The sequence below is a fragment of the Malus domestica genome, chromosome 17 (genome assembly GCF_042453785.1).
Source record: "Malus domestica chromosome 17, GDT2T_hap1".
NCBI lineage: Eukaryota > Viridiplantae > Streptophyta > Magnoliopsida > Rosales > Rosaceae > Malus > Malus domestica.
Window position 1 is genome coordinate 21,816,064 of NC_091677.1, and position 26,113 is coordinate 21,842,176.

Genomic DNA, 26,113 nt, shown 5'->3' on the forward strand with positions numbered 1-26,113 from the left:
TTCCTCCTCCATACCATATATGATGTCGTCTTTTTGTTTTTTTTTTAATTTTTATTAAGAAGGAAGATGATCCCATAGTATCATACTTTCCTCCGATCATACATAAGTTTTGCAACTGGTCATTTATTACAATGGTAGAAATAAATTGAGCTCTTGCATGACGGCACGGGTTTGAATTCCGTCGGTGGCTAATCTCACATCTAATCTAACAAAAATCTATCATTTGACCCCAAAAAACCCAAAAAAAAAAAATATATATCATAATTAAGTTTTAAGTCAACATATCATAAGAAGAAATATCACAAAACCAAATATAGCTATTTTCTTTATAATGTCCCATATTAGTTAACTCATCATTAGAAAATTGTAATAAAATGATGACTTCAATTACTCCATCCAAAGCAGATTAGAAATTTTTTAATGTAAAAAGGCACCCGATTAAATTTGCATTGTGATTAAACAAAATTGTCTTCTTTGACAGTAATAAAATACGCTACAAGAGTCCCATTGCCTTGAACATTGGCCTGAACATTCTTACGTATATTTGCATCTCACTTTCTGTAACGTACACAGACACATACATGAATATAACAGACACAAGGTTTACAAAGAATTCCTCTATCTAACTTGGAAGTTGAGTGTCCTAATACAGTAGGCAAACATGAAGGCAAAGAAGATTGTGAATCCAACTAGAACTCCAGCCACTGGTCCCATGAAATTTGGATCATATCCGAAATGGTCTTCTATGTACCATTTTATAGTTGGGTTAGGTGTAATCCCAGGCGCTCTAATGGTTTCCTCAACATCGCCGTACTGTGACACAATCAATCCATACACTGTCCATGCCACGGGACATATCCAGTAGTACCAAACCCACCATTTGGGTATTTTCTGAATATTCAAAAGATAAAAATTCGTGTTAACATGTGTTCATAACGAGTTTTAATCACTTGATCACCATTGGGGAAGAAAATCCACGGTCACGAATTGTTAGATTAAAATCCAATTGTTGAGATCTAAACTCGATTGAGAACACTTAACCATTGGATTTTAATCAGTTGGAAAATGCTCATCGTGGATTTTGGTGATCAATGCAGACCAATCACAATATCTGTTGTATTCAATTTATATTAATAAAGTTCTTATGGGAAGAAGAATGCTAGTACTTACTGGTCTTGGAATGAAGAAACCGGAGAAGAGGTTGAAGACTGAATAGAAAGCTGCGGCAAATATGGCTGCTACTTGGTGGTTTGGCGTGATGGAAACGGTCATCATGCCGTAGTATGTGAAGTAAAGGAAGGAGAAGAAGTTGATAAAGAAGAACCAGAAGAATTTTTCTAATTTCCATTGGAAGCTCACCATAGCATACACTATCAGTGTATAATACGTGGTCTGAATAAACACATACGGTATTTCCACAATGACCTGCATGTCAAACAAATGGTTTATTTGAGACAGTTATATTAAGGTGGACAATTTTGTATATAACAAAAAAAATTGTATTTACAATAGTGTTATATATGAAATTAGGATTTGATACTAAGTTCAAATGTGAGTTAATGTAAGCATTTTTCTGTCACTCACCTGTGCCAGTGCATAAGGTAATGCAGAGTACATCCCAGCAGCTCGTTCTCGATAGAAAACAGTTCTTTCAATGGCGACAATTGGCTGCACAGTTGCGCAGTTATCAATTCCGACGAAAAGCACAGCAGCGTACATAGCCCCGATAATCATGGTCAGATCAGAACTGCTTTCCCTGGATATGAAAAAAATATATATAATCAGCTAAGTAATTCGTGTATGGAAACTCATGAACAAAAAATTTTGTAGTAAAAAAAAAAAAAAAAAGAGTACTGTAGTTGAAGTTTGAAACAGTTAGCTTTGAGATAAGCACACACCTTTTAGTGCCAACCTTCCAGAAAATAGTTCCAAGGAGGAGGGCAGCTGCCAAGGTAAAAAAGAATCTGACAAGGTTATAATCAGGACTTCTCCAATATGTCCACCACTGCTTCCAGAGGCAAGATTGGAATTGCTTCCAGGACGATTGAGAAAACTGAGTCGGAAAATAGAGGTCTTTTGCTCCTGCTGGTGGGACGCTCAACTCCTTTACTAACGTTTTGTTTCTCCTGGTCATTAATATTGGAATTTAAGTTTTTATTTTCCAAAACCAGCCAAACTCTGAACCCTGCAAATAGTATTATGTACAACTTTTATTTTTGTTTTTTTTAACTTACTGGTACAAGGCAGCTGATTTGTAGTATTGAGCAAAGTCCATTCCAAGACGGACCTCAGTTGAGGTTGAGCTCACCTCGAGCATCCACGTTGCTGGGTTATACTTCTCTTTGATTTTTGCCACGCCAGGAACTGCCTGGAATAGGTCATAAGTATAGACTTAGATGACAATGCATTTGATTATTTCTTTTCGCAAAATTAAGATAGGAAAAAGTTCAAGCAGGTAAAATACCTCAAAGTATTCAACAATCTTGTGAGAATTGCGGCCTAGTGGTCCTGAGTAGATAACTTGTCCTCCTCTCTTCATCAGTAGCAGCTCATCAAATGCCTCAAAGATATCTATGCTAGGCTGATGAATTGTGCAAACAACTGTTCTCCCAGTGTCCACAGTATTTCTAACAGTCCTCATAACAATGGCAGCTGCCCTTGCATCAAGACCTGATGTGGGTTCATCCATGAAAATGATCGAGGGATTGGCAACAAGCTCAACTGCAATCGTTAACCTCTTTCTTTGTTCTGTTGACAGTCCTGAAACTCCAGGAAGCCCTACTAGAGCATCTTTGAGATTATCTAGCTCAACCAATTCCATCACTTGATCAACAAAAATCTGCAAACATATATAGAATATGCAGTTTCAGCATTTAAATAATTGTGCTATCCATTGTTCAGAGAAGTAATGAGAGTCGCAGTTTTACCATCTTTTCCTCGTTGCTAACTTCTTTAGGGAGTCTAAGGAAAGCTGAATAGATCAATGATTCTTTGACAGTGACTTGGGGTGAGTGGATATCAGTTTGTTCGCAATAACCAGAAATTCTTGCAAAGGTTTCTTGCTTCTTAGGGTACCCAGAAATTCTAATGTCACCTTCAATATAACCTCCAGTCTTCCTTCCTGCTAAGACATCCATCAAAGTTGTCTTCCCAGCCCCACTGACCCCCATTAAGGCAGTCAAGACCCCAGGCCTAAATGCACCAGTTACTTCACGGAGTAGTTGCAGCCGGTCCCCTGCTACTCCTTCTTCCTTCATTTCCTGTTATAGTAGACTAAGTTAGCTAATTAATTAGTGAAATTGGACTATAAGATAATGTTTCAGGTTAACAAAGAGTGAAATAAACAGAAATATTACAGCAGGCATATCCACGTAATAGTTAACGTCGTTGAAGGACATTGCAAGAGGAGTGAAAGGTAGAACCATTCCTCTTTTAGGGACAACACCACTGGCAACTTCGAGAGACGAATCAGGATTTCTACTTAGTCCAGTAGAGCTGGATCGACTGCCCATTCGCCGGACTTCCATTTCTCCTAAGAAAATTTTAATCCAATAAACAACTTGGATAACAATATTGTTCACATTACAATTGACAAAAATATTCGGTTTCTTACTTGAGTTGTTTCCATCATTAGAAGATAATGATCGAGACTGAAAATCTTTCTTGGACGGGGGCCTTCTAAGTCTTGGCTCTTCCTTTGATTCTTCTTGGTCTACCTCCATCTTGTTTGCTGCTTCTTCAGATATGATGGCTTGTGGCTTTCCAGGAGCTAATTATTGAAACAAAATCATGAAAATTTGTCACTAAAAAACTACAAACGAAATAAAAATTGGATGTTAGATATGAAAAGGAAAGTTGATTCTTACCATTTAGGTACATAAGGGCAAATGTATAAAGCACGTTGAAGAGAACTGCAAACCCCAGAAGAGCTGCAGAGCCAATCCAAAACCAGTTTTTGTTGCGGTAAACATCAAAGTTTTTAAGCACTGCCTCACCCACGCTGGTAATATTATCTGAAGACTATAACAAAAGGAAGTTCATTTCAGAAGTTTAGCCTTTTTGTTAAGTTAAACAAATGTAGCTCATGAATGGTTTGTGCAAGTAAGTTTAGCATACCAGTTTGTTCGACCACCTCGGAGAATACATTTCATTTACAGCGACTGCATTGAAGCCATATGTCATAGGTGAAACCCAGTATCCCCACACCCACCATTTTGGAATTTGACCTGTCACAAATGAAGCAACTCATTGATGATCCAGTAAAGAACTAATTTGGTCTCTTTTTGTTAGTTTTTTACTATTTTTTGAAAACTTCATCCGAAATTGAGTTTCGTACTAACCATGAGGAATAATGAAACCTCCAAGCATGAAAACAATTAGAACAGTTAGAGACCCGCCGGTGTTTGATATGATGATGGTCCTGCTAACTCCAGCTATAAGCCTAAATAGCGCAGCTGCCATTTGTTGGATCAGAAATACCAACAATAGTTGCTTGAAAAACCTGCAAATAATTTGACAGTTGCAGTTAATATCTCAACCACTAGCAACTTCAACCCACATATGCTAGGTTCTTACAGAAAATAAGCCAAAATATAGTATATTGCAGTTTATATTAATGTACCTATGTGTATGTTTATAATAATGTACCAAATCAAAGTACTAAGAATTTTGCCTAGTTACCTACTCAGAATAACATAAAATAGTTTACTTAATGAAAGGACCAACATAAAAATTCAATCGAACATTTGGTTTGATGAAAACAATCTTTTGAATGACGGAAATCTAACTTACGAACAAAATATCGAAATGAAATTAAGCAGAGACAAATGTGTCGTACCTGCTAGCTTCAGGTGCAAATCCAATGGTGTAATATGTAATGGCCATCCAAATAGTAGTTTCCATGATGGATATAGGAATCCCAAGCAGGACAGATGGGAGAGTGAAAGTCCAAGCAGGGTGGAAAAGAAGGTCTCTGTGCTTGTAAAACACAGGAAGTCTTGAAATGGTCAATGAGAGCTCAGCAAAACCATTAAACATGTTAATTATCATGACAAATATAAGTGCACCAACATAGAGTGCTCCATCATCTTCATTCCTAGTGTTCATTTCGGTCTTCAAAAACACTGTCGCGGCTATGAATGCCCCTATTATAATTTGGACAGTCTTGAAAATGTAAATAAAAGAGTTCCTCTGCATGAGCAACCATTCTTTGTCAAAACAGGCTTTGAGAAGCTGCATTTTGGGTATTGAATATCTTCTGAATTCAAGAGCTGCTTTGTGGCCTCGAGCCTTGTCGAATGGGATTGAGAGCTCATTCTCCATCCTCATGCCCACATGGAAACGCTTGAACAGGTTTGCAAATTCTGTGACCGATACATATCTGTATGGAGTTCTTCTATCTGCCCAATACTGCTCTTGGTCTTTTCTTGAGGTAACCTGAAAAGGTTGGACAGAGTTATGGGATGTAAAAGGCTTAATACGATATGAAATTGGATTTGTAAAGGCTTATTACAATTTCTTGGACTATAAGATTTCTTTTAATAAGCGATATTACGGTAGGGCTGAAATTTAACTCCGGGACTTCGGGTGCTGTGACAAATGCTCTTAAGAAATTGAGCTACAACCCCTTGCTTTGGACTAGAAGTTGGGAGAAAGTCTTAGGTACAATTGAATTAGTTGTATATAGTTATCTGTTCATCTGTCTTATCATGACTAGTCACATGATAAGATAAACTAAGATAGAGACATGAATGTATGTGGCTGGTGATAAGGAAGTTTTTCTCAAAAGAGGATCTTAGCTTAAGCAATATATCAATTGCTCCTAATTTCTAATAAGATGTGTCACAACCTATTATATCAAAGAGACACTTTATCATGATTTTACCTCTTGCAAGAAATCAGCAGTTCCCTTTCTCTCAGGGCATCGAAATCCACATGTCTCAAAGAATTGTAATATATTCACTCGTGGTCCTTGGTAGACAATCTGACCTTCTGATATAAGGATGATATCATCGAAAAGATCAAATGTCTCAGGAGCTGGTTGCAGTAGAGACATCAAGATTGTAGCCTCAGTGATGTGTACAATTTGTTGTAGGCACTTCACGATTTGGAATGTCGTGGAGCTATCGAGACCCGTTGAGATTTCATCCATGAACAATGTTTTCGTTGGTCCAACAATCATCTCACCTGTATTTGAGCGTATTAATTTACTTTATCAACACATTATACATGCAAGGTGAAGTATAAAAGTAACGTTTTGTGCATGCATGTGATGCTCATATAAAGTATAGCAATTAACTTGCGATTTAGAATAACTCCTGTAAAAATGATTTAAAAAGTAGAAGTACTATTATTAGAAATTTAGTTATTGCGTATAAAATAATATTGAAAAATCCTGTTGAATATTTTAAGACATATTCATTTTCAAAGTGCACCAAAATTCTCGTTCTTAGTGTATGCTTACATTTGAAAGAAATTCTAGGTGTGACACAAACAACAATTATTTTTGTTCAAAAAAATCAGAAGGACAAAAGAGGTAAAAATTGACCTGTGGTTACTCGTTTTTTCTGACCACCAGATATTCCTCTTTGCATCTCATCTCCAACAAGTGTGTCCTTACATATATCAAGCCCCAAAATCTGTACCATTCAATCCAAAACCATGTTACGTAGCAATTACAAGAAGATGAGCTCATGCTTCATCATCATTTCAATCAATTTTTTTTAGAATAAAAGAATTTCTAAAGGGTATTTTAGTAAATTGCGGTAAAAAAACATGGTTGGTGAACAACCAAAGTGCTTCCCTATCCAGCAACGTGTTTACATTACAACACACAAAACAGCAGTCATCAAAGTAGGTTGGGGGAGAAATGTTTGTCAAAAGAATTTGACTTTTTAGTTTTCATGATCTGGCTTGTGGAAAAAGCTCCCATAACCATTTAAGAATATGAATGCAACATGTGAACCATAACAACATTAATAATTAATTTGCAAAAAATAAAACTAAGATAAGATGGACCATTTTAGTGGATGATGATTCTCTATAGATTTTCTTTCTGAGAATTCTAAGGATCAATTTATCTTAGCCGTTCATCGTACATCATGAGGTCACCTATCGTTACGTATTGTTTGCGTTCAATTTTAAATAAAAAATCCAAAATGATTTCTAGACGCATGATGACTGATGAACGAATAAGATGAACTAATTCCTAGAATCCTCACAAAGAAGATCCAGATTGAATATTTTTCCCAGTTTAGTTTAGGGTTGGGAAAGCTTTTATTTATTTTTTAATTTGCTTACTTTTAGAGTATAATCAGTAATGATACTGCTCTCAACTCCTCCCATTGAAGTAGCCTGAAAAAGAAAAGAAAACACATAATATTAGATATATTATGATGTTTTTTTTTTTTTTTTTGTGTGTGAAATATGTAATATAAATAATATATTACATACGTAAATATAATATTTACCTTCATGAAGAGGTCTACTTCTGGTTCTGGATATATACCAGCGGCCTTTTCTCTTCTAGCAAGCTCAGAAAGAAGTTCTACATACAAACCCAAAAGAACAATTTAAAATGTTGGAAAAAATAGAATATAATAAGAAATAAGAGAGTCAATTTTGATGACATGGGTTTTGTTTCGGTTAATTAATTAATTAAATACCATATCGAGAGCCAACCCCTTGACACCTTGCTGAAAAATCTAGAGTTTCTTTGACCGTCATATTTCCAACATGAACATCGTTTTGGCTAATGTACGCTGATGTCTTCTGTGGTACAAACTCATTCAGCCTGTGACCATTGTAGGTCACATCTCCTTTAACCTGTTCCATCAAATTTAACAACAAAAGTATATTAATAATTATGAAGCAGAGATAAATATATTACAAGCGATTTTTTTTTTCTTTCTAAACATTAAGATATGTTGTGGTATTTTCTTCGCTTGTAAGTTAAGTCGTAAATATATTGGTGTATAAAAAAGGAGCTGAAATTAGTATTTATATTTTTCATTTTTTTCTAATTTTGTAGAAATAATTCAATCAAACCCCCATCTTTTAGGAATTAAACCACTTGTGTCGAGTTAATTGATCAAGTTCAAAGCAAATGTACTCACCTTCAAGCTTGGATCCAACTTCCCAGCTAAAGCCAGCAAAAGGGTAGTTTTACCCGAGGATGGGGGACCTAATAAAAGGGCCATCCTACAGAAAAACAACAAAAAGGCTACATCAAAAACCTTGAATTAATCAACATTAAAACTAATTAAAAAAATTATTGAATAAAAACATCAAATAACTTGTGTGACCACATAGAATGGTAACTTAAGTAGAATTGTAAATTAATGTAATGCTTACCTTGAAGGTTTAACAATGCCAGAAACATCTTTCAGAATTGTTAATTTGGTTTGCTTAGTCAACTTAATCCCAATTAAGCCAAGAGCCGATTCTGCGATGTTCCGAGCAACATTTGGGAGGGTGGGAAGAGCTCTTGTTCCAATATGGCAATCAGCTTCAACTGTCAAATGTTCAAACCTTACTTCCACTGTGGGAAGTCTGATCCCAACCCTGAAATCGATTATATCACATCAATTAATTAATAATTAGATTAATTAACATGTTCCTTTTGTTGCAATATTTCACTAACAATGTTCACTAATTAGATTCCCTTAACAATAAAGGATCTGCCGGCAAGTTCTTTTCTTAACCTAAATTGTTTGTCACTTAAGAAATTAAAGAAAGAGACACAATCTTAAATGACCTTTCAAGTATGAGAAAATGATTTATATATAGAGAATGGTCCAACAAATGATGATTTTAAGGAGATCACATTTTGCAAACCACACCGAAAATAAAGAGAATAAAACACAATGATCTTTGCATATGCATGATGGAATATATATCACTGGAAAAAAAAAAAAAACACCACAAACAATACAGTTAAACTATATACTACTGAGATTATTGGGAATATAGAGATCACAAGTTAGTACCCTGCTTGCATCACAAGCCTGTTAACCAAGAAAGCGACTTAAGCTTATGTTTGTTTTTACATCTTAGCGTTTCGTTTGTCCACTAACTAGGATGAAAGAAACGATAACGAAAGCGATTAATGGTAAATTATACACCTCCTCGGAATGAAAAAATTTCGATCAGCTTTCGTTTAATATTTTAAATTAAATTTTTTGATTCTCCGATACTCAATTAAATCCTTTTTAGAGGATTGAATGCAATTCTATGGTTGTGAGAGATTTTTCAGTGCGACCGGTATACAGATGATACACCATATGTTACTATACAAATGGTAAGATATATGTGTTAAAAAGTGAATAACTTAAAAAAATAAAATTTCTCACATCTCCTATTAAAACACGTGATGTACCATTTGTGTTCCCGTTACAACTAAATTTTTTTATATGGTTGTATTATGGACCGCACTTTTCATTTAAGAAATTCTATTGGACTGAATCAATGCAAGTCTCTTAAACATTGATGGGACCCGCATCTACCAATGTCAGAGACATCATTCACATCTACTAAGAAATGAAATTCACCAACCTCCACATGCATGCTTCTAATAATTTATATTTGTGAATTCTCCTTTAATTTGTTCAATCATAATGTGAGAAATATAAGAGTGAACATCATTTCCTTTTTAAAAGAAATTTAACCGGAACATATAAGATAAAAGAAAAAACAAGGACTTACTTATCAATTCTACTTCTGAACTTTTTCAGGAACTTATCATTATCTTCCTCCGCAACCTTGAAAATCCTGTCAATGAAATTCTGACGGTCGTTGATGTCGAGCTTCAGAACGTCTACTTGCTTATGTACTCCTTGAGGCTCAGTTTCCCCGAGGGACTTTATGATGCTTGTTCTTAGCCGATCATACGTGGGCAGTTTCTCGATGGCAGCCCATGTGAGAGCTTCTTCGTCTTCGTCGACGTGGCTGCTTCTTCTCGAGTGCGTGGCACTCGCAAATACTTCTTCCATGCTCCAACTTGCCCTGCTCAGGCTCCTGCCTATGCTTCCACTGCGGCTATGGCGCCTTTGACGATGTGGCTGTGAACCCTTGGCTTTCTCTGTTCCCTCCATTTCGATTTACCACCCCCTTGAAAATAAACTGAATTTAGAATACAGTATCAATGCGTTGTTTGTTTGCCTTGAAAATTTGATTTCGGGTTGGAAAATCAGACTTAGATGTTTTGTGAAATTTTCTTGGCAACCAAACAAGGTATAGAGAACTGAAAGGACTTACTTATGTGTTGTACGTGTTCGTTGAATGACAAGGGGTAATGAATGTGAAATCTATCCTTTGGAAATATTGAGCAGAAAGAAGAGGAAATGGGTCGGTGGAGGTTTGAAATTTACGAGTTTGTGTGCGCTTTTTTACTAAATTCCCCACTCCATTCTAGGAAATCAAATCTCCTCTCTCTCTCTCTCTCTCTCTCCCCCTCCCTCCTTCCTCTGCAAAAACTGAGAGATTCATTTCCTTGAGAAGTTTGGAGGGTATTTATACGTGCACAAAGTGGAGACAACTCAATTTTCAAACAACTATTAAAGTCGGAATATTATGACTGACTAGGGATAACATAGATTGCATTGAACAGTATTCAAATGCGATCGCCCGTACCCCTACCTACTTCCTCTCCAATTTCTTTTGAGTAATTTAGTGGGCTCCTCTATTCACTTATCATCCCAACTATAGTCGCATGAGGTTTGGTAATTTTGTGACACTCTACCGCCAATTTTATATGCACGCTACAGAAATTCAAAACAAAAAATAAAATAAAATAAAATGGTGCAATTTGCTTGTAGTTGTTATTGGCACTATAACATGACTCCTTAAAAAAAATTATGAATAACGTTATTAGCACTCTAGAAAAGTCATTATCTAAACAAAACATATAAAAATAAAAAAATACCCTCATGATTAGAGACTTTTTTCAATCAATCTGAGTTCAAAATAAATAAAACAAAAACACTTAAATTGAGTGCATAATAATATTTTTAGAGTGCGAGCAAACCTTCCAAGTTCCTACTTTCTATAATGGATGAATCAAAATGGCAACAAAGTCCTATTATATATCGTAGCACGTCTAGGTCTTTTAAGGGTCGTATTCAATTGCAAAAATACAAAGGCAAGTGCAGTGTAACTTTATTTGAGACAGATTATGTGAGAATATCTTGGTGCGGTGTCACAGTACTTGGTCATGAATGGAAACAGAATACCGATCCTTCTGCCAACTGGGATAAAACTTTGGTTAGCATCCCAGTACAAATTTTCCAACCATCCACCGGGGGCGGACGAATTAAGAGGAAGGGTCAGCTGACTCTCCGGATTCCGGTAAAATTTGTAAAAATAATGACCAATTAAGAACTTATTAAATCTTTATGGATGACTTGGGTACTATCTCTTTGAAGGTTGGAGTTGTCAGGCCCTCCAACTGTTTGACAAAAATTTAAAATGCCTCAAAGAGGAGTTGCCCTTGTTATTGTGAAATGTCCATTGCATAACTGAATGATAGATCAATGGTTAACAATGTTTTTTTTTTTCCACTAAAAATGAAGCTATAATGTAGTCTTGAACAAATTGTAACTTATATTATTATTTGTTTTAAAAATTATAAATGATGGAACTGTATTTTAATTTTTAAAATTATTATATGTCTAATTTGTGAACTTTTATACGTAATCTTCCGATTGATCTGCCACATCTATCCACCATGCAGAAACTAATCCATCTGTCCACTTTTTTTTTTCTTTTTCTTTTTTTCTGGTAAACAATCCATCTGTCCACTTGCATCGCTCTTAATTCATTAAATTGATGCATGCATTACATAATAAAATATGACACTGCTGAAGCCAGTCAGTAGAATTAATGAATTCGTAGTTCAACAAGAACCCATATTTGTCTTTGAAAAACTCAAGTTTTATATATTTAGAGGTGGGTGTGGGTGGCTCTCTATTACCGATATATATAGTTTCTAAGTTCCAGCAAAATTCAAAACTTTGGTTGGTGAAGAGATATTGTTTGCATTTATCAAATTAGGAGTTACTTTTGTCAAAGTTTCAATATTAAAATAAAACTCAAATGCATCAAACAGCTCACATAAACTTATCATAATTATTGGAAACTGTTATTAATATTTCAAAATTTTTATTTTACACTCCTCATAAGTGTATTTTTATTTCTAATTATAGAAAGTTTAAAGTGCAAAATAAGATTTTTAGAGTGTTAATAATAATTTCTTAATTATATATATATATATATATATATATATATATATATATATCACGCACCTAATATTCTCGCGTAACTCCTATCAAGTCAGTTTTTTTATTTATGTTAAACCATTGAATTATCATTTCCATATTAGGATTAGTGTAAATTAACCAAATAAAATAAGTTAGCCTGACATTGGATTTGGATCATCGAGTTAATGTACACAATTCTTAAATAAATCCTTTAACACTATGTTTGGATGAGAGAAATGAGTTTGGAATTTGGGTAAAAGTCAGAATTTATAAATTGACATGTACCAATTCCCTTGTTTGGATTCATAAACAAAGAAATTTAGAATTTTCACATGAAAAAAACTTGGAATTTGGGACCTCGAATTTCCAATTTAAATTCCATGTAAATAGGTGTCATTTTCCAATTTCTATGATTAAGAGTTTAAAAATAACAAATTCCGTATTCAATTCCACTGTTTTTTTAGGTTAACCAAACAAGAAAATTCACAAATTCTAGAAAATAAAATCCAATCATTTCAATTTCCGTCATTTTAAAATTCCTTAGTAATTTAAAATTTCTTCATCCAAATATAATCTAAGTTCTTCTCCTGCACTTAATTATATTCTTTAAGTATCTCCTTTTTCTTCTCCGGTCACCGACTCACCAACCCACCCAGAGAAATGTGGGATTTGTTAATTAGACCACTTGGGGATGTCGATCGTCTAAATAGGTAATAGGGGTCTGGTTGGTTGTTTCTTAGGTCCACCTTCACCTTCCCTAAATATATTTATATCAATATATGGGGAGAAAAAAGTTGCATTATAGCTTAGATCATTTCAAGTGGAAATCTAATGTACTTTAACATTATCTTTCACAAGTTCATACCATATCCTCTCTTTTTTTTTTTTTTTGGTGACACTCTACCACTGAATTACATCCTTTCTCTTGCCTCGTTCCCCATCGAAAAATAGAATTAACGTAGTTGGACTCTCACGTCGATCCAAATGAATTATCCTTTCCACGAAGATAAATCTTTGCCTGCTAGGCAAGAGTAGAGCAAGTTACAAATTCAATCGCAGTAGGACATGTATTTCTATTACATGTAATTCATAAATCAAGTAAATTCTGTCTAATTACAATTATCTTCTGGCAATGCTAATTAATACATTTCTAATTCCGTTTTGTTAAAGCCTAAAATTTTCTTGAACCAAAAATGTGTGTGTTAGTTCAATCACGCTGTTTGTACGATTGAATCATTACAACATTGCATTAAGTTCACCATTTCACTCAGACGAAGCATTAACGAATTCTGTAGCCAATTATTTGCTTTCCTTAGTTTGATTTTCCTTGTTATGGACTTTTGCAGATTGTCATTTTTGCTGTTCTTAAAAACATCACATATTCTTTTTGGCTGTTCTAAAAAAGTGATACTTTTTTAATGTTTGTTCGGATGTCAACAACCTCTTTATCTTCAACTCAACACACACACACAAATATTCATCTTTGTATAAACCCTAATTTGATGGTGTCTACAAATACAGGACTTTAATTAAAAGGACGCATTACTAATTAAATAATCAGAACGTTCTTACATTTATAAGTTCATATAAATAATTATGTCTCTTTGTACCTGTTGACCCTAGAAATTACAAAACCTACGTGGCGCGCAGGCCGAATATATTCTAAGCTAACTACGTCCTTCGGTGATTGCGGGGCGTGCCAACTCGTCGGCCGAGGCTCGGCCGAGGAGTAAATTTGTTGATGTTGCGTTGAGCGCGCTGCTGACTTCTGTGTCTTGTGATTGCGGCCGAGGAAGGAACAATTCTCGGCCTCTTGGGCTCTCGAGCCTGAAGACAAGGCTGCTAATTTGCGAAGTTCACGAACCGAATTCGGCTTACAATGTGCCGAATGTAATAACTGTAACACCCCACCTCGCCGAGAAGGCTAATGAGATGACCTCGACCAACAAGGATTCGAAAACCCTTCTCGACCGAGACTTGGATAGGCAGTCGACCGTTCTCGCCGCAGTGCTGTTGATGCCAACAGAAGATACTGCGAGACCGACCGACTCTACGGTGACAGAGCTATCTATGCCGACTTAAGATATCACCGGTTGCTTCCACAGTGCTGTTGATGCCAACGGAAGATGTGTCAGCGAAAAAGGAAAAGAAAAAGATCTCAAGTTGTGAGAGTTTGCGCAGGGCAATTTTGTATTGATTTTTGTGGGGCTTTGAATGGTGCGCAACCCTCCCTACTTATAGTGAAAGTTACACCCGTCCGCTTGATACTCTTGGAGAGTCCTAATTGGACTCTGTCTTGTGGAATTGCATCTGGTTGTACATTCGTCTTATATCCTTTAGCCAAGGATCATATCCCTTTATGCCAATAAGCTTCCCGCCTTGAAATATGCCAATAATATGCATGTATGGCTGACCAACGCCAATCATGCGGCTGATTAAATCCAAATTGGCATCCTTATCTTTATGCATGCGCAAAAATCCATACCAATCCATAACCATTCGCCAATAATCAGTAATGCATTAGGATTCTAATGCCCCACCATCCTACGAATAAATTGGGGTTTTAGATAAAAACTAGGTTTAATAAATTATGATTAAAATCCCAACATTATCTCAATCATAATTTATTTCAACCACTTTGTCGTTCAACGGCCTAAAACCCTGCTCATCCGACGGCCTTGATTGCTCGGGCCAATATTGTAAAAATGGGTCCAAACATTGCCCCCCAGTTTCCTTGAGCTTCAGCCCGTAGGCCGAATGGTTAAGGAAATTAGCTCAGTCGAAGAAATGTACGATCGAGGAGTCCACTCCATAGCATGACACGTCTTGAATATGATCAAAGAAGTAATAATCTTGGTAGCCTTATGGTCCCCTCAGTCAACACAATGCCAAATGAACTACCATCCCCATTTGTTTTCAGCCACCATCTGTGAGATAGCAACAAAACTGGGGTCGAGGGTAAAGTGGGCCGAGGCCGAGAAGAATTGAGGTCGAGGTCGATAAGAAATGGTCCCTATGAATTCGGCCTGCCTATATATATATATATATATATATAATTCGACCCAGCCGTATATCATCGAAGGATGAAATCCACTCTATTCATAAACTCCTCTCGGCCAAATCAATACCTGCCGAGTCATCACCGAGAGCCACCGTCTAGCACCCACCATCGAATAAAGATTGGTCGCTGAATTCCGGGGAAAACAAATAAAACCACTTTACTTCGTTCGGTCGTAAAAAAAACCTTTGGACACAACCGAACTCGTCGTACTGAGGCCAAGCTCAACAACATATACTGGGTAGCTCGGCCCATGCGTCGGTAATACGAAACCAACTCATTTACCAGCGGAGATCATCGTCGAACAGCAAAACCTTTTCAATACATGACTCGGCAAAAATTTGATGGACCTGCCGAGCTTGGTGAGAACCATAACAAATTGGGCCGAGGTTGATGATTTGGTCGAGACTCCAATTTGTATCTATGCCGAGATTGTTGTGTGAGTGAATGCATAAGGCTGCCATGCACTCACTTTGAGCCGGCCGAATGATTTTTTTTTTTTTTTCTTCGGCCAAAAGCAAATATATATATAAACACCCATACACACACACGGCATCAGGCCTATATAGACACATTCGACCAAAAGCTAATATATATATATATAAACACCCATACACACACGGCATCAGGCCATAATGATGTTGGCTTGAAATAATATATAAATATATATATATTTGTTGCCCCCCCTTATTTTCTTACGCATCGGCTTGCATAGCCGTATGTTTAAGAAAATAATATATATATTTAACAAACGAAAAGAAAAGTGGCCGAACCATAGTCAGGAGGAGGCCAACGATGCTTTATTCCAAGTCGAGATCTTGTAAAATCTTCAAATTGATTTCGCTCTAGGCCGAATAAAGAATTTCCTCCAAATATTTTTGACTTGGAGAAATATTTTTCATTCTCGGCCGCCGAATGTATTGAACAATTATTATGCCCCCCAGGCATAATTTCGGCTTTTAATTCAAACCACTTAGCCGAACAGGATTTCTCCATATCGGCTTTATTGCCAATAATCATATCAATTGGCGTAGTTTCTTGGGCTAGGCCAATATCTTGGCCTCGTTCGTCATTGGAGCATTCCTCTGACGAATCATTTTCCAAGTCAATTTTTGTATCTAGCTCAAGAACTTGAATTTTTTCTTCTAGGCCTACCACACTTTCGGTCTCGACCGAAAAAATAGGTGGCTTTTGTTCTTCGGCCAAATTAACAATTTTCTTAGACCGATGTCTGATTACGGCCGAAGCGAAAAATTGCCCCCCGGCCTTTGGGCCTAACCATTTTTCAAATGGAATTGATCTGTAGTCGGAAACGTAAGGAAAATTTTCTTCATCTAGCCAGACATTAAATCAAGCCCTGTCTTCATTTACCCATTGCCCTTGTAGGATAACAGGAGCTTTTATTTTCAACATGCAAGCGAATGACTTTTGCATCTCTCTATGGCCACGAAGAACTTTTTCTGCTTCCAAAGATTTTTTACATTCCTCATTATGTTTTTTCAATTCTTCCAGGAGCTCGTACAATCGGCTACGTTGAGCCAGATTGGAATCTTGATATATCATATGAACTTCGTAGTATAGCACTGGGTCCCACTGGGCGTGCCAAAATGTTGACCCTAGAAATTACAAAACCTACGTGGCGCGCAGGCCGAATATATTCTAAGCTAACTACGTCCTTCGGTGATTGCGGGGCGTGCCAACTCGTCGGCCTCGGCTCGGCCGAGGAGTAAATTTGTTGATGTTGCGTTGAGCGCGCTGCTGACTTCTGTGTCTTGCGATTGCGGCCGAGGAAGGAACAATTCTCGGCCTCTTGGGCTCTCGAGCCTGAAGACAAGGCTGCTAATTTGCGAAGTTCACGAACCGAATTCGGCTTACAATGTGCCGAATGTAATAACTGTAACACCCCACCTCGCCGAGAAGGCTAATGAGATGACCTCGACCAACAAGGATTCGAAAACCCTTCTCGACCGAGACTTGGATAGGCAGTCGACCGTTCTCGCCGCAGTGCTGTTGATGCCAACGGAAGATACTGCGAGACCGACCGACTCTACGGTGACAGAGCTATCTATGCCGACTTAAGATATCACCGGTTGCTTCCACAGTGCTGTTGATGCCAACGGAAGATGTGTCAGCGAAAAAGGAAAAGAAAAAGATCTCAAGTTGTGAGAGTTTGCGCAGGGCAATTTTGTATTGATTTTTGTGGGGCTTTTCCATTGCTGAATGTCTTGTATTTATAGAAGCAGAACACCGAGCCCGAGTTCTAATCCTATTCGAACTAGGTTTCCTTCTCCGGATTAACGTTACCTCAATCAGTCCTACCTCTGCTAGGACTACGAATCTAGTCCTTAACTGAGCCGGATTCGCCTTCTAGTTTTACTGATCTCGTCGAGGGTCCCTATTGTATTAGGACTCGACTTGCACTCTGATTTAACCGATCTAGGCCTAGAAGCCCATGAGCTAAAGCCCCCATGACTTTCTCGCCGTAGTCTTCCCGGGCCGAAAGTGATACCTCCCTCGGCCCAAACTGCTATTTTGGGCCCAAACATTGCCCCCTCGCTTTTGAGGTCCTCGGCCTGAAACCTTCGGCCGAGTTTCGGCCTTGAAGAAGCGAATCTACCACTCAGGATCCCAATACCCGAGTTCCAAGGCGCATTTATTGAACATGATCGCACGATCTTGATCCTGCTAAACCACTCGCCACGTGGCATCCCCTAACATGGCCAATCCCCGATAATGACGTCTGAAGCGTGCGCCTGCCCGAACTGTCTCGTCATTATGACCACTATCTCAATCCGCGAGCCATTTCATCAGTCCGTGAGCCCTCCTGTCATCGTGCAGGCGTCGAACCGTCTTTCGTCATTAACTTCGCCGTCACACGCGATCGTGCGCCCCCAAAACCTAAAACCGTCGGTCTTCTCAACCGCATTCCCCAAATGCTCATCATGATCAACGATTCCTCCGGTCGATTTTGCCCTTTGTTTTGAATTTCGAACGATTGCTCTTCCTCCCATTACTCTATAAATACCGAAATTTCCTCATTTGTACTTTACGTTCTCAAACTTCCTGAAATCCCCTACTCTTGCTCTCAAGTGCATTCCTCCATTCCAAGCTTTCGTCCTCAAATCCCCAACCCAAAAAACCTCCTTACGCTGTGCTTTTACAATGGCCTCCTTCATCTCCAAGCTTTCCCGGGAATGCGACCAGCATCAGAAGATCCTTGATCGGAGCTCGATCAAGAATATACGGTTCGAGAACGACATGAGCACCGTCCACCAAATCCTGGGTCCTCTCTTCAAGGCAACAATCCCGCCGACCATCACTGGTCTTCTCCAGGAACACTGCCTTACACCCTTGCTCCAAGGGTTTGAATGGTCGAGATGGGAGGCGGCAAAGCCCCAAGGCTCCTGGCCCTCGACGACCACCACCTGGGCGACCTGGGTTGTCCGAATGGAACGGCTCTTCGGCGAAAAATGGAAAATCCTGGGCATCTACGACGCCATCCTCCTTTCGTCGATGGACATTGTCCCTGACAAGGAGCTGCTCCTAGCCGCTCTATGCTTCTGGTGCTCAGCCACCAACACAATGGTCCTTCCCCTTGGTCCCATTGGTCCCACCATCCTGGACATCACCGCCATTTTGGGGACCTCGGCCACCGGGATCCCTATCGACGCGACCCTCTCCGGGCACCCGTCGAATATCGATCTGAAGACGCTCTTCGACCGTCGAGCCTTCGAGACCCTGAATAGTGACGGTCACATCCAGTCGAGGGATGAAATACAGAAGCTCCACAAGAACTTTCTCAACTACAACACCCTCTACCTTCACTTCGCCGGTCGAGGGGAAGAGGACCTGCGAGAAGGAGAGCATGAAGCCTTCCTCTTCTACTGGTACAATAAATACATTTGTTGTACCAAATCAAACAAATGTTTGGTCGAGAATATGCCAGTGGCCGAAGCCCTGGCCAGTGGTCGCGTCCTGGCGCTGAGTTCTAATATTCTTGCCCACCTCTTCCGTTGCCTGGCCGAGGCGACTCTCCACACGGTGGACCCCCACCAGAATGGCCCTCTCTGGGTCTTCCAGCTCTGGTTGCAGGTGTACTTCGCCTCCCTTCGGCCGGCTATAGCTGATTTCTCAGCAACAGAGGCTCTTGGTCCTCAGCTAGCCTCCCGACCAACGCCTCCTCATCAGGCCGAAGAGGTGTTTAGGTACCTCTTTGCCCTTGACGATCTCACAAGCGACGAATTCCTGATTTGTCGTCGTCGTGATTACCCCCCCTCCATCAAACTGCCTACCTCTACGTGGGCGGCAGAGGAGGACGCCGCTCTTCGCCGAACCTGGGGGTCGTTCGTGCTTGCTCGCGACCTTCCTCTCGGCTGCGACGGGAAACGGTCGGGGTGGGAAGTGTACCATCCGAACTTCCTTGCCCGTCAGCTCGGCTATCTTCAGGGCTGTCCCGTCCCCCTTCTCTCTTCCCGCACAGTATTGAGCCGCGGACGCGAGCCTCGCTCTTCAGAGAACGAGTGCAGGACTGCCGCGAAGGAGTTTCAAGAGTACTGCCAAAGATTTCGCCTACGACCGGCCACCCCAGAAACCCATTGCACTGACACCTTCGGTGAGTGGTGGGAAAATTATACTCAAGAGTTCTTCGGTGCGCCGGTCGAGGATGTACTAAACAGGCTCTTCGGTAACCGACCTAAGAAAGCCCCGGCCCCCCATTCTCAAGGTAGTTGTTCAATTCCCCCTTTTTCTTCAACCTTGCCTGTTGTACGCCTTACTGAATTGTCTTTATCCTTTTAGGTAGTCGGCCTTTGAGAAAGACAGAGGTAGTTGCCGCTGCTATGGCCGGGAAAAAATCGGTCGTGGCCAAAAAGGACAAACCTGCTGGTAGGGCCGGGCTGACCAAACGGCCTCGCCAAGAGGCCGGGCCGGCTATCAAGCCTTCCCCGCCTGCCAAGCGGGTCAAGCAACTGGCGAAGAAAGGTGCACGGGAGATCCACGTTATTTCCAGCCACACGACGACTCCCAGTGCTTCCCCTTCTCCCGCCGCCGGCCATTCTGGGGTCAAGAAACAGCCGGCTTCGGCCATAGAGACGATCCCAGCGCGGCCTGCTTCTGTGGCCGGCGAATCAGTCGTACCTCCCTCTGTCGAGAAGGCACCTGTCTCACACCAGGCGGTTCCTACGACCGAGGAAACCTCTCCCAAGAATCCAAAGCCCACGGTCTTCGTGCTGGAAGAGAGTGAGGGGAGCGACGAGGTCCCGCTGGCGCGTCGTCCTCCTACTCGTCAACGAACTCCTCCAGTATCCGAGATGGCGGTTCAACCCGGCCCCTCCTCGGCTAATCGTGGCAAGCACACGGTCGAGGAACCGACCCCGGCGGCCGAACCTCTCGTTCCTTCTCAAGACCAGGACGTCCCTGCCTCCACTGAAGCAGCTGCGCCAATCGGCCCATCGGCAGCCGACCGTGGCAAACGCCTGCTCGAGGAACCCGAGGCCACGGCGGAATCGCCGATCCATCCTCAAGACCAAGGCTTCCACATCCCTCCACAAGAGGTTACCTCGGCTTTTGTAAGTACCTTCAATTTTCCTCCTGATTGCTTTTCTGCTTTAGAATTCTAAACAAGGAAAAACTAAATGTCAGGTGCCTGTACATTCTTTTCACCGTCAATTCTATGCGCCGAAGGGCGTTATCTATATTTCCTGGCCGCCTCAGTGGCCATCAAACGTAGATAACTTCCATCGGCCTCGTGAAGTGAGAAGCAATCTGAGACACTGGGCTCGGCCATTGAGTTCTTTAGGTTCGAGCAACGACCCTGGGGACATGGCCGAGGTCTCCTCTCAGCAGGTTAAAAAAAATGACACCTTCTTGCTATTCTTGTCATGACTTCCTTTAAGCTTAACCTTGTTTATTCGTGCAGGCTTCATGGGAGGTTGAATTCAAAGCTCTCCTCTCCAGTACGACTGCAGAGTCCGGCCCTTCGGCCGCTCCAACTGAGGCTGCCGATCCAAGCGCCCTAACCCAGTTGCGAGAAGTCCTGTCGCTCTCTTCATCGCAAGTACTTGAGCGCAACGGTCTTGATCTGCTCGGCGTGTGTCTGAACGACCTTGGGGCCGACGGTCGCCTAAGCGGAGATGCCATTGTTCGGGCATCGTCTGCTTTGGAGCGCGTTCGGGAGACATTTGGCATCTTCCAGACTGCTCTGAAGGCCGAACAGGACCTGCAAGCTGCCACGGCCGTTCAAGACACCCTCCGTCCGAAGATTGACGATCTACGGGCAAAAGGAGAAGCGTTAGCCGAGCTCGACCGTCAGATGGCCGAACTAACAAAACGCCGGTCGGTCATTGCTTCTGAACTTGCGAGGGACTTCGAGTCAGGCGGGAAGGATCGCCTAACTGAGTATGCGGCGGCCAAAAAGCGGGTCGAGCGCCTGAGGCTAGACAAAAAGAATCGGCAAGCCGAAGTCATCATGGCCGACGTGCGGTGGTTGGAATTGAAAGCTCTGCTCAGCACTCTTCTTCCCTCGTCTCCTTGAATGTATTAGACCTACTCATTTTTGTAATACCTGTCAATTTTAATGGAATGACTTTTCCTACAACAAACTTTTTATTCACGCATTTCCCATGTGACCGGATAGTATTTCTTCAAGAACTTCCCATTAATTGGTAATTTGTGAACTACTCCAGTCCGGTCTTTGAGATGATACGCCCCTTTACCGTATACCTTATGCACAATGAACGGCCCTTCCCAATTCGGCGACCACTTGCCGAACCTAGGATCTTTTATTCCTACGGGCAACACCGTTTGCCACACCAATTCACTTTCGCCGAACGTTTTCTGTCGTACCTTTTGGTTATAGGCTCGCTCGGCAATCTGTTTCTGTGCCACCAGTAAGTTATAAGCGTCAAGTCGCGCTTCTTCCAAATCTTCTAGTTCCTGTCTCATGGACTGATTATATTCGGCGCTAAACAAACTACTTTGTTCAATTAATCGCAACGAATTTATGCTCAACTCGACTGGTAGCACCGCATCGTGTCCGTAAGTCAATGCGTACGGGGTTGTTGCAGTCGCCGATCGGGACGACGTTCGGTATGCCCATAATGCCTCGTTCAACTTCAAATGCCACATGCCAGGCCTCTCTTTTATTATTTTTTCGAGGATGCCAATCAACACTTTATTACTTGCCTCGGCCTGCCCATTCGCCTGTGGATAATACGGTGTGGACTGTTCCAGCCGAATTTTCAAATTGGCCGTGTATTCCTTAAACCTTTCGGCTGTGAAGATTGTTCCATTGTCGGTTATGATCGTTTCTGGCACACCGAACCAGGTCACAATGTGTTCCTCCACGAAATCGCAAACTTCTTTAGACGTTAATTCGGCATATGATTTTGCTTCGACCCACTTAGTAAAGTAATCAGTTGCGACTATTATCCATGCATGCTTAGCAGCTCCAGAAGTCGGCGTGATTTTGCCGATTACGTCCATGGCCCATCCTCTAAACGGCCACGGCTTAATGACCGAATGTAGCGATTCGGCCGGGACCCTTTGTATAGGCCCATGGATTTGGCACTGCACGCATCCTCGTGCAAACTCGATACAATCTTTCAGTATTCTCGGCCAAAAATAACCGTGTCGTCGGAGTAGCCATCGCATTTTTCGTCCAGACTGGTGAGCTCCGCATACCCCTTCATGAACCTCTGCGATCGCTCGAGCACTCTCTTGAGGGCCGAGGCATAGCAATAACAAACCATCTTCGCCCTTTCGGTACAACTCGCTCTGGTACGTGACATAGTTCATGGCGTGAGCCCGTGTCCTGCGACTGTGTTTTCCGTTAGGATTGTCAAGGTACTGCATAATGGGCTTTCTCCAATCATCTGGTACTGCCTCGGACGCGCAAATTTCTATAGAGTCCTGGTCCTGCCGATCCAACAACGAAGGCAAGGACATGACCCTGGTGCGTATCACATTGTCTCGACGGAGGATTTGCTGATCAACCAAGGCCGGGTATAATTGTTGTAATATTGGTATCTCCCGGCCTAGCTTGCCCCCCAGGAGTTGTGCACCGGAGGCGATTTGGCTGTTCTAAAAAAGTGATACTTTTTTAATGTTTGTTCGGATGTCAACAACCTCTTTATCTTCAACTCAACACACACACACAAATATTCATCTTTGTATAAACCCTAATTTGATGGTGTCTACAAATACAGGACTTTAATTAAAAGGACGCATTACTAATTAAATAATCAGAACGTTCTTACATTTATAAGTTCATATAAATAATTATGTCTCTTTGTACCAAAAGTGGAAATAGTTCATAACCACTTTCTAGATTACATCAACAAATTCATAAAACAGGCAAAAACAAACACAAATTCCAAATTCTTAAAGCACATGCAACCAAATACTCATTATTTTCAAACATTTTCCAACCAAATACTCATTAGTTTCAAATAGTGTCCAACCAAATACTCAATATTTTAAAGATAAGATATATGATTGCAAATTGCACCAAAACTTAAGAGTGCAAACTGTAAGTGACTCTATTTTTCTGGTTAAAAAACTGGTAAATTTAAAGTGTCATTCTGGAAGTGTATAAATGTTTTATGGGTAATTAGAACCCTAATTATTGAAAACAATGACATAGTGAGACAATTCCAATATGCATGAGCAAGTACTGAACCTAGCTGATAGCTCGAATACTAGTTTATACGTACTTACTATTTGATGAGTATCAATATATGGCATGCTCAACATTGGTAGTTAGTGAGACTATCATGTCATACTAAAACTTTTAAGTTGTTACAAAGATTAGTTAGTCTATTAGAAGTGTAAGAATGAAGTTTTAGATATATGTGTGTATAAAAGCTCTGAAATTGTAAGGATCCAATTCATTAAGTCTGAAATACAATTCATACAATTTACTCTCTCTCTCTCTCTCTCTCTCTCTCTCTCTCTCTCTCTCTCTCTTTCTCTCATGTGTTTCTCTCTCTAGTTCTTCATTTTCCTCCATTCCTTATTGTTCTTTGGTTATTTCTTAATGTAGTTAATATGGTATCATAGCAGGTTGTTTCATGTGTAAAGTCAAATGACCACATGCTCTCAACGCCACCACGTTATGTTGTCCACATAGCATGCATGACAGTGTTCAATTTCAAAAATTCTTGATGAGTTTGAAATCATGTATGGGAATGTTCTATAATGGTGATGGCAGCATTTTGTCATCTCTTATGGACTTGCAGTTTTGGAAGGTAAAGAAGTAGTAGTACCCTACAAAGTCATCAAGATGAGACTTATAACCAGTTTGCACTTTTGGAAGGTAAAGAAGTAGTCTACAAAGTCATCGAGATGTGACATATAACCAACGAATGTGCAAAAATTCCAAATGTATTTACGTTTTTACAATTTTTTTTTTCTACTTACTCGGTTGGTGTTTAATTTTACATTTCAAACAGAAAGTAGAAGGAGAAATCTGATCCAAATCTGTCATTGGTTATTGAAGACTGATTCAAGACCATTTGTACGTACTTTTTATATATATTTTTTCTACTTACTCGGTTGGTGTTTAATTTTTTACATTTCAAACGGAAAGTAGAAGGAGAGATCTGATCCAAATCTGTCATTGGTTATTGAAGACTGATTCAAGACCATCTGCACGTACAAAATGTTAGGAATAAAGAAAATATACTCTTTCTAGACTAGCCTATGTTAGTCTTCCAAATAATTGATGTGACTTGAACTTAACCCTATATATCGAGGCAAAGTTCTACAAGGCCATCTCCAACTGAGAGCTGGCTAGATGACTCGTTTTAGCTCTCTGGCCCTCCAAAATATTAATATTTTAATGAACAGTATATGGCCATATTTGCCTCCCTCTCCAACCGAGGGCCAAAGGGGCATAGTGACACACCTCGACCGAGATCGAGGCATGCTGGCCGTCATGTGAGGGTGACGTAACCATGTGCACAGTGCGGAAGCAATAAAGATAAGAAATATACGAATAAATAAAAAAAAAACCAAAGCTACTAGAGTGCACTAATAAACATGAAGTGTTAGGAGTGAGATACAAAGTAAATACTCCTAATCAGAGCATAGAAAGTCTAGGTGCAGTCCAGTAGAACAAGTACTAATTATACAGTACTAGAAGATGTCTTACTAAATATATAATTTGTCAGAATAACCGAAATCCTACGCCACCAACATCAAGCCAACCTAAAACCTGGAGGGGCGCAAAACAGAAAACGTGAGTGAGCAAAAACAAATGTTTTACAAAACTATTTCATTCCTCAAAAGTTCTAACCCCTCGCCGTAAAACATGTATAATGTTCCCAGAAATAGAATATAAGCATATACATAAATATATATGTAAATATATCAATTCAAATCATGCTTCACATATTCATAATCATAAGTATGTCATGCTAAGATATAACAGAGTAAGTAATTCAGGTGAGAATAAATTCATGGAAAATAACATATTAGCCAGAACCTCTGTGGAAGTATGTACAACATAATTCATAGCTCAATAGTCAATCTAGTTGGAGTCACTACAATGACCTATACGGCACTATACTACACATGAGTCGGAACCAATGAAAAGGTCTCTACGACAAGAATGGGTGTAAAATAATTATGCTCATTACTACTCTCTCATAATAGTTAGGCGATAAATAGCTAGTCACCTACGAGTTGGAACCACCTATGATGGTCTATACAACAAGACTGTGCACATAAATTGGATCCAATGTGAGCACATGGTGCGGGAGGTGACATCATAAACAGGCCTGTGCCATATCTCTGGTTATAT

The 26,113-nt window shown here is 40.1% G+C and overlaps 1 protein-coding gene across 3 annotated transcripts; it reads right to left on the bottom strand.

Annotated features, from left to right (window-relative positions):
- Positions 1-438: 438 nt before the first annotated feature.
- LOC103454933 (ABC transporter G family member 29-like) lies at positions 439-10,483 on the bottom strand. 3 transcript variants are annotated; one of them, XM_029097567.2, is made up of 22 exons: positions 10,255-10,483; positions 9,703-10,107; positions 8,353-8,562; positions 8,115-8,199; positions 7,665-7,824; positions 7,470-7,546; positions 7,300-7,353; positions 6,548-6,638; positions 5,885-6,186; positions 4,838-5,436; positions 4,341-4,501; positions 4,117-4,226; positions 3,867-4,020; positions 3,614-3,769; positions 3,357-3,532; positions 2,928-3,260; positions 2,465-2,839; positions 2,235-2,368; positions 1,899-2,126; positions 1,585-1,756; positions 1,171-1,425; positions 439-891 (listed from the first exon to the last, which is right to left on the bottom strand). In XM_029097567.2, exons 2-22 carry the CDS (start codon positions 10,089-10,091, stop codon positions 619-621), a joined length of 4,494 nt encoding a protein of 1,497 aa, XP_028953400.1. In that variant the 5' UTR covers positions 10,092-10,107; positions 10,255-10,483; the 3' UTR covers positions 439-618. The 3 variants fall into 3 exon arrangements, with proteins under 3 accessions (XP_028953400.1, XP_028953401.1, XP_070673396.1); XM_029097568.2 differs by having other exon boundaries at positions 9,703-10,119; positions 10,255-10,392; XM_070817295.1 differs by having other exon boundaries at positions 9,703-10,483.
- Positions 10,484-26,113: the final 15,630 nt, after the last annotated feature.

What these genes read in the sequence shown, in the direction of transcription:
- LOC103454933 (XM_029097567.2), bottom strand. Translation starts at nt 10,091, where the DNA reads ATGGAGGGAACAGAGAAAGCCAAGGGTTCACAGCCACATCGTCAAAGG. An exon ending in GGCATTGTTAAACCTTCAAG is followed by an intron (nt 8,200 to 8,352) that starts GTAAGCATTACA and finishes GTTTTTCTGTAG; the next exon opens with GATGGCCCTTTTATTAGGTC. An exon ending in ATTACGTGGATATGCCTGCT is followed by an intron (nt 3,261 to 3,356) that starts GTAATATTTCTG and finishes CTACTATAACAG; the next exon opens with GAAATGAAGGAAGAAGGAGT.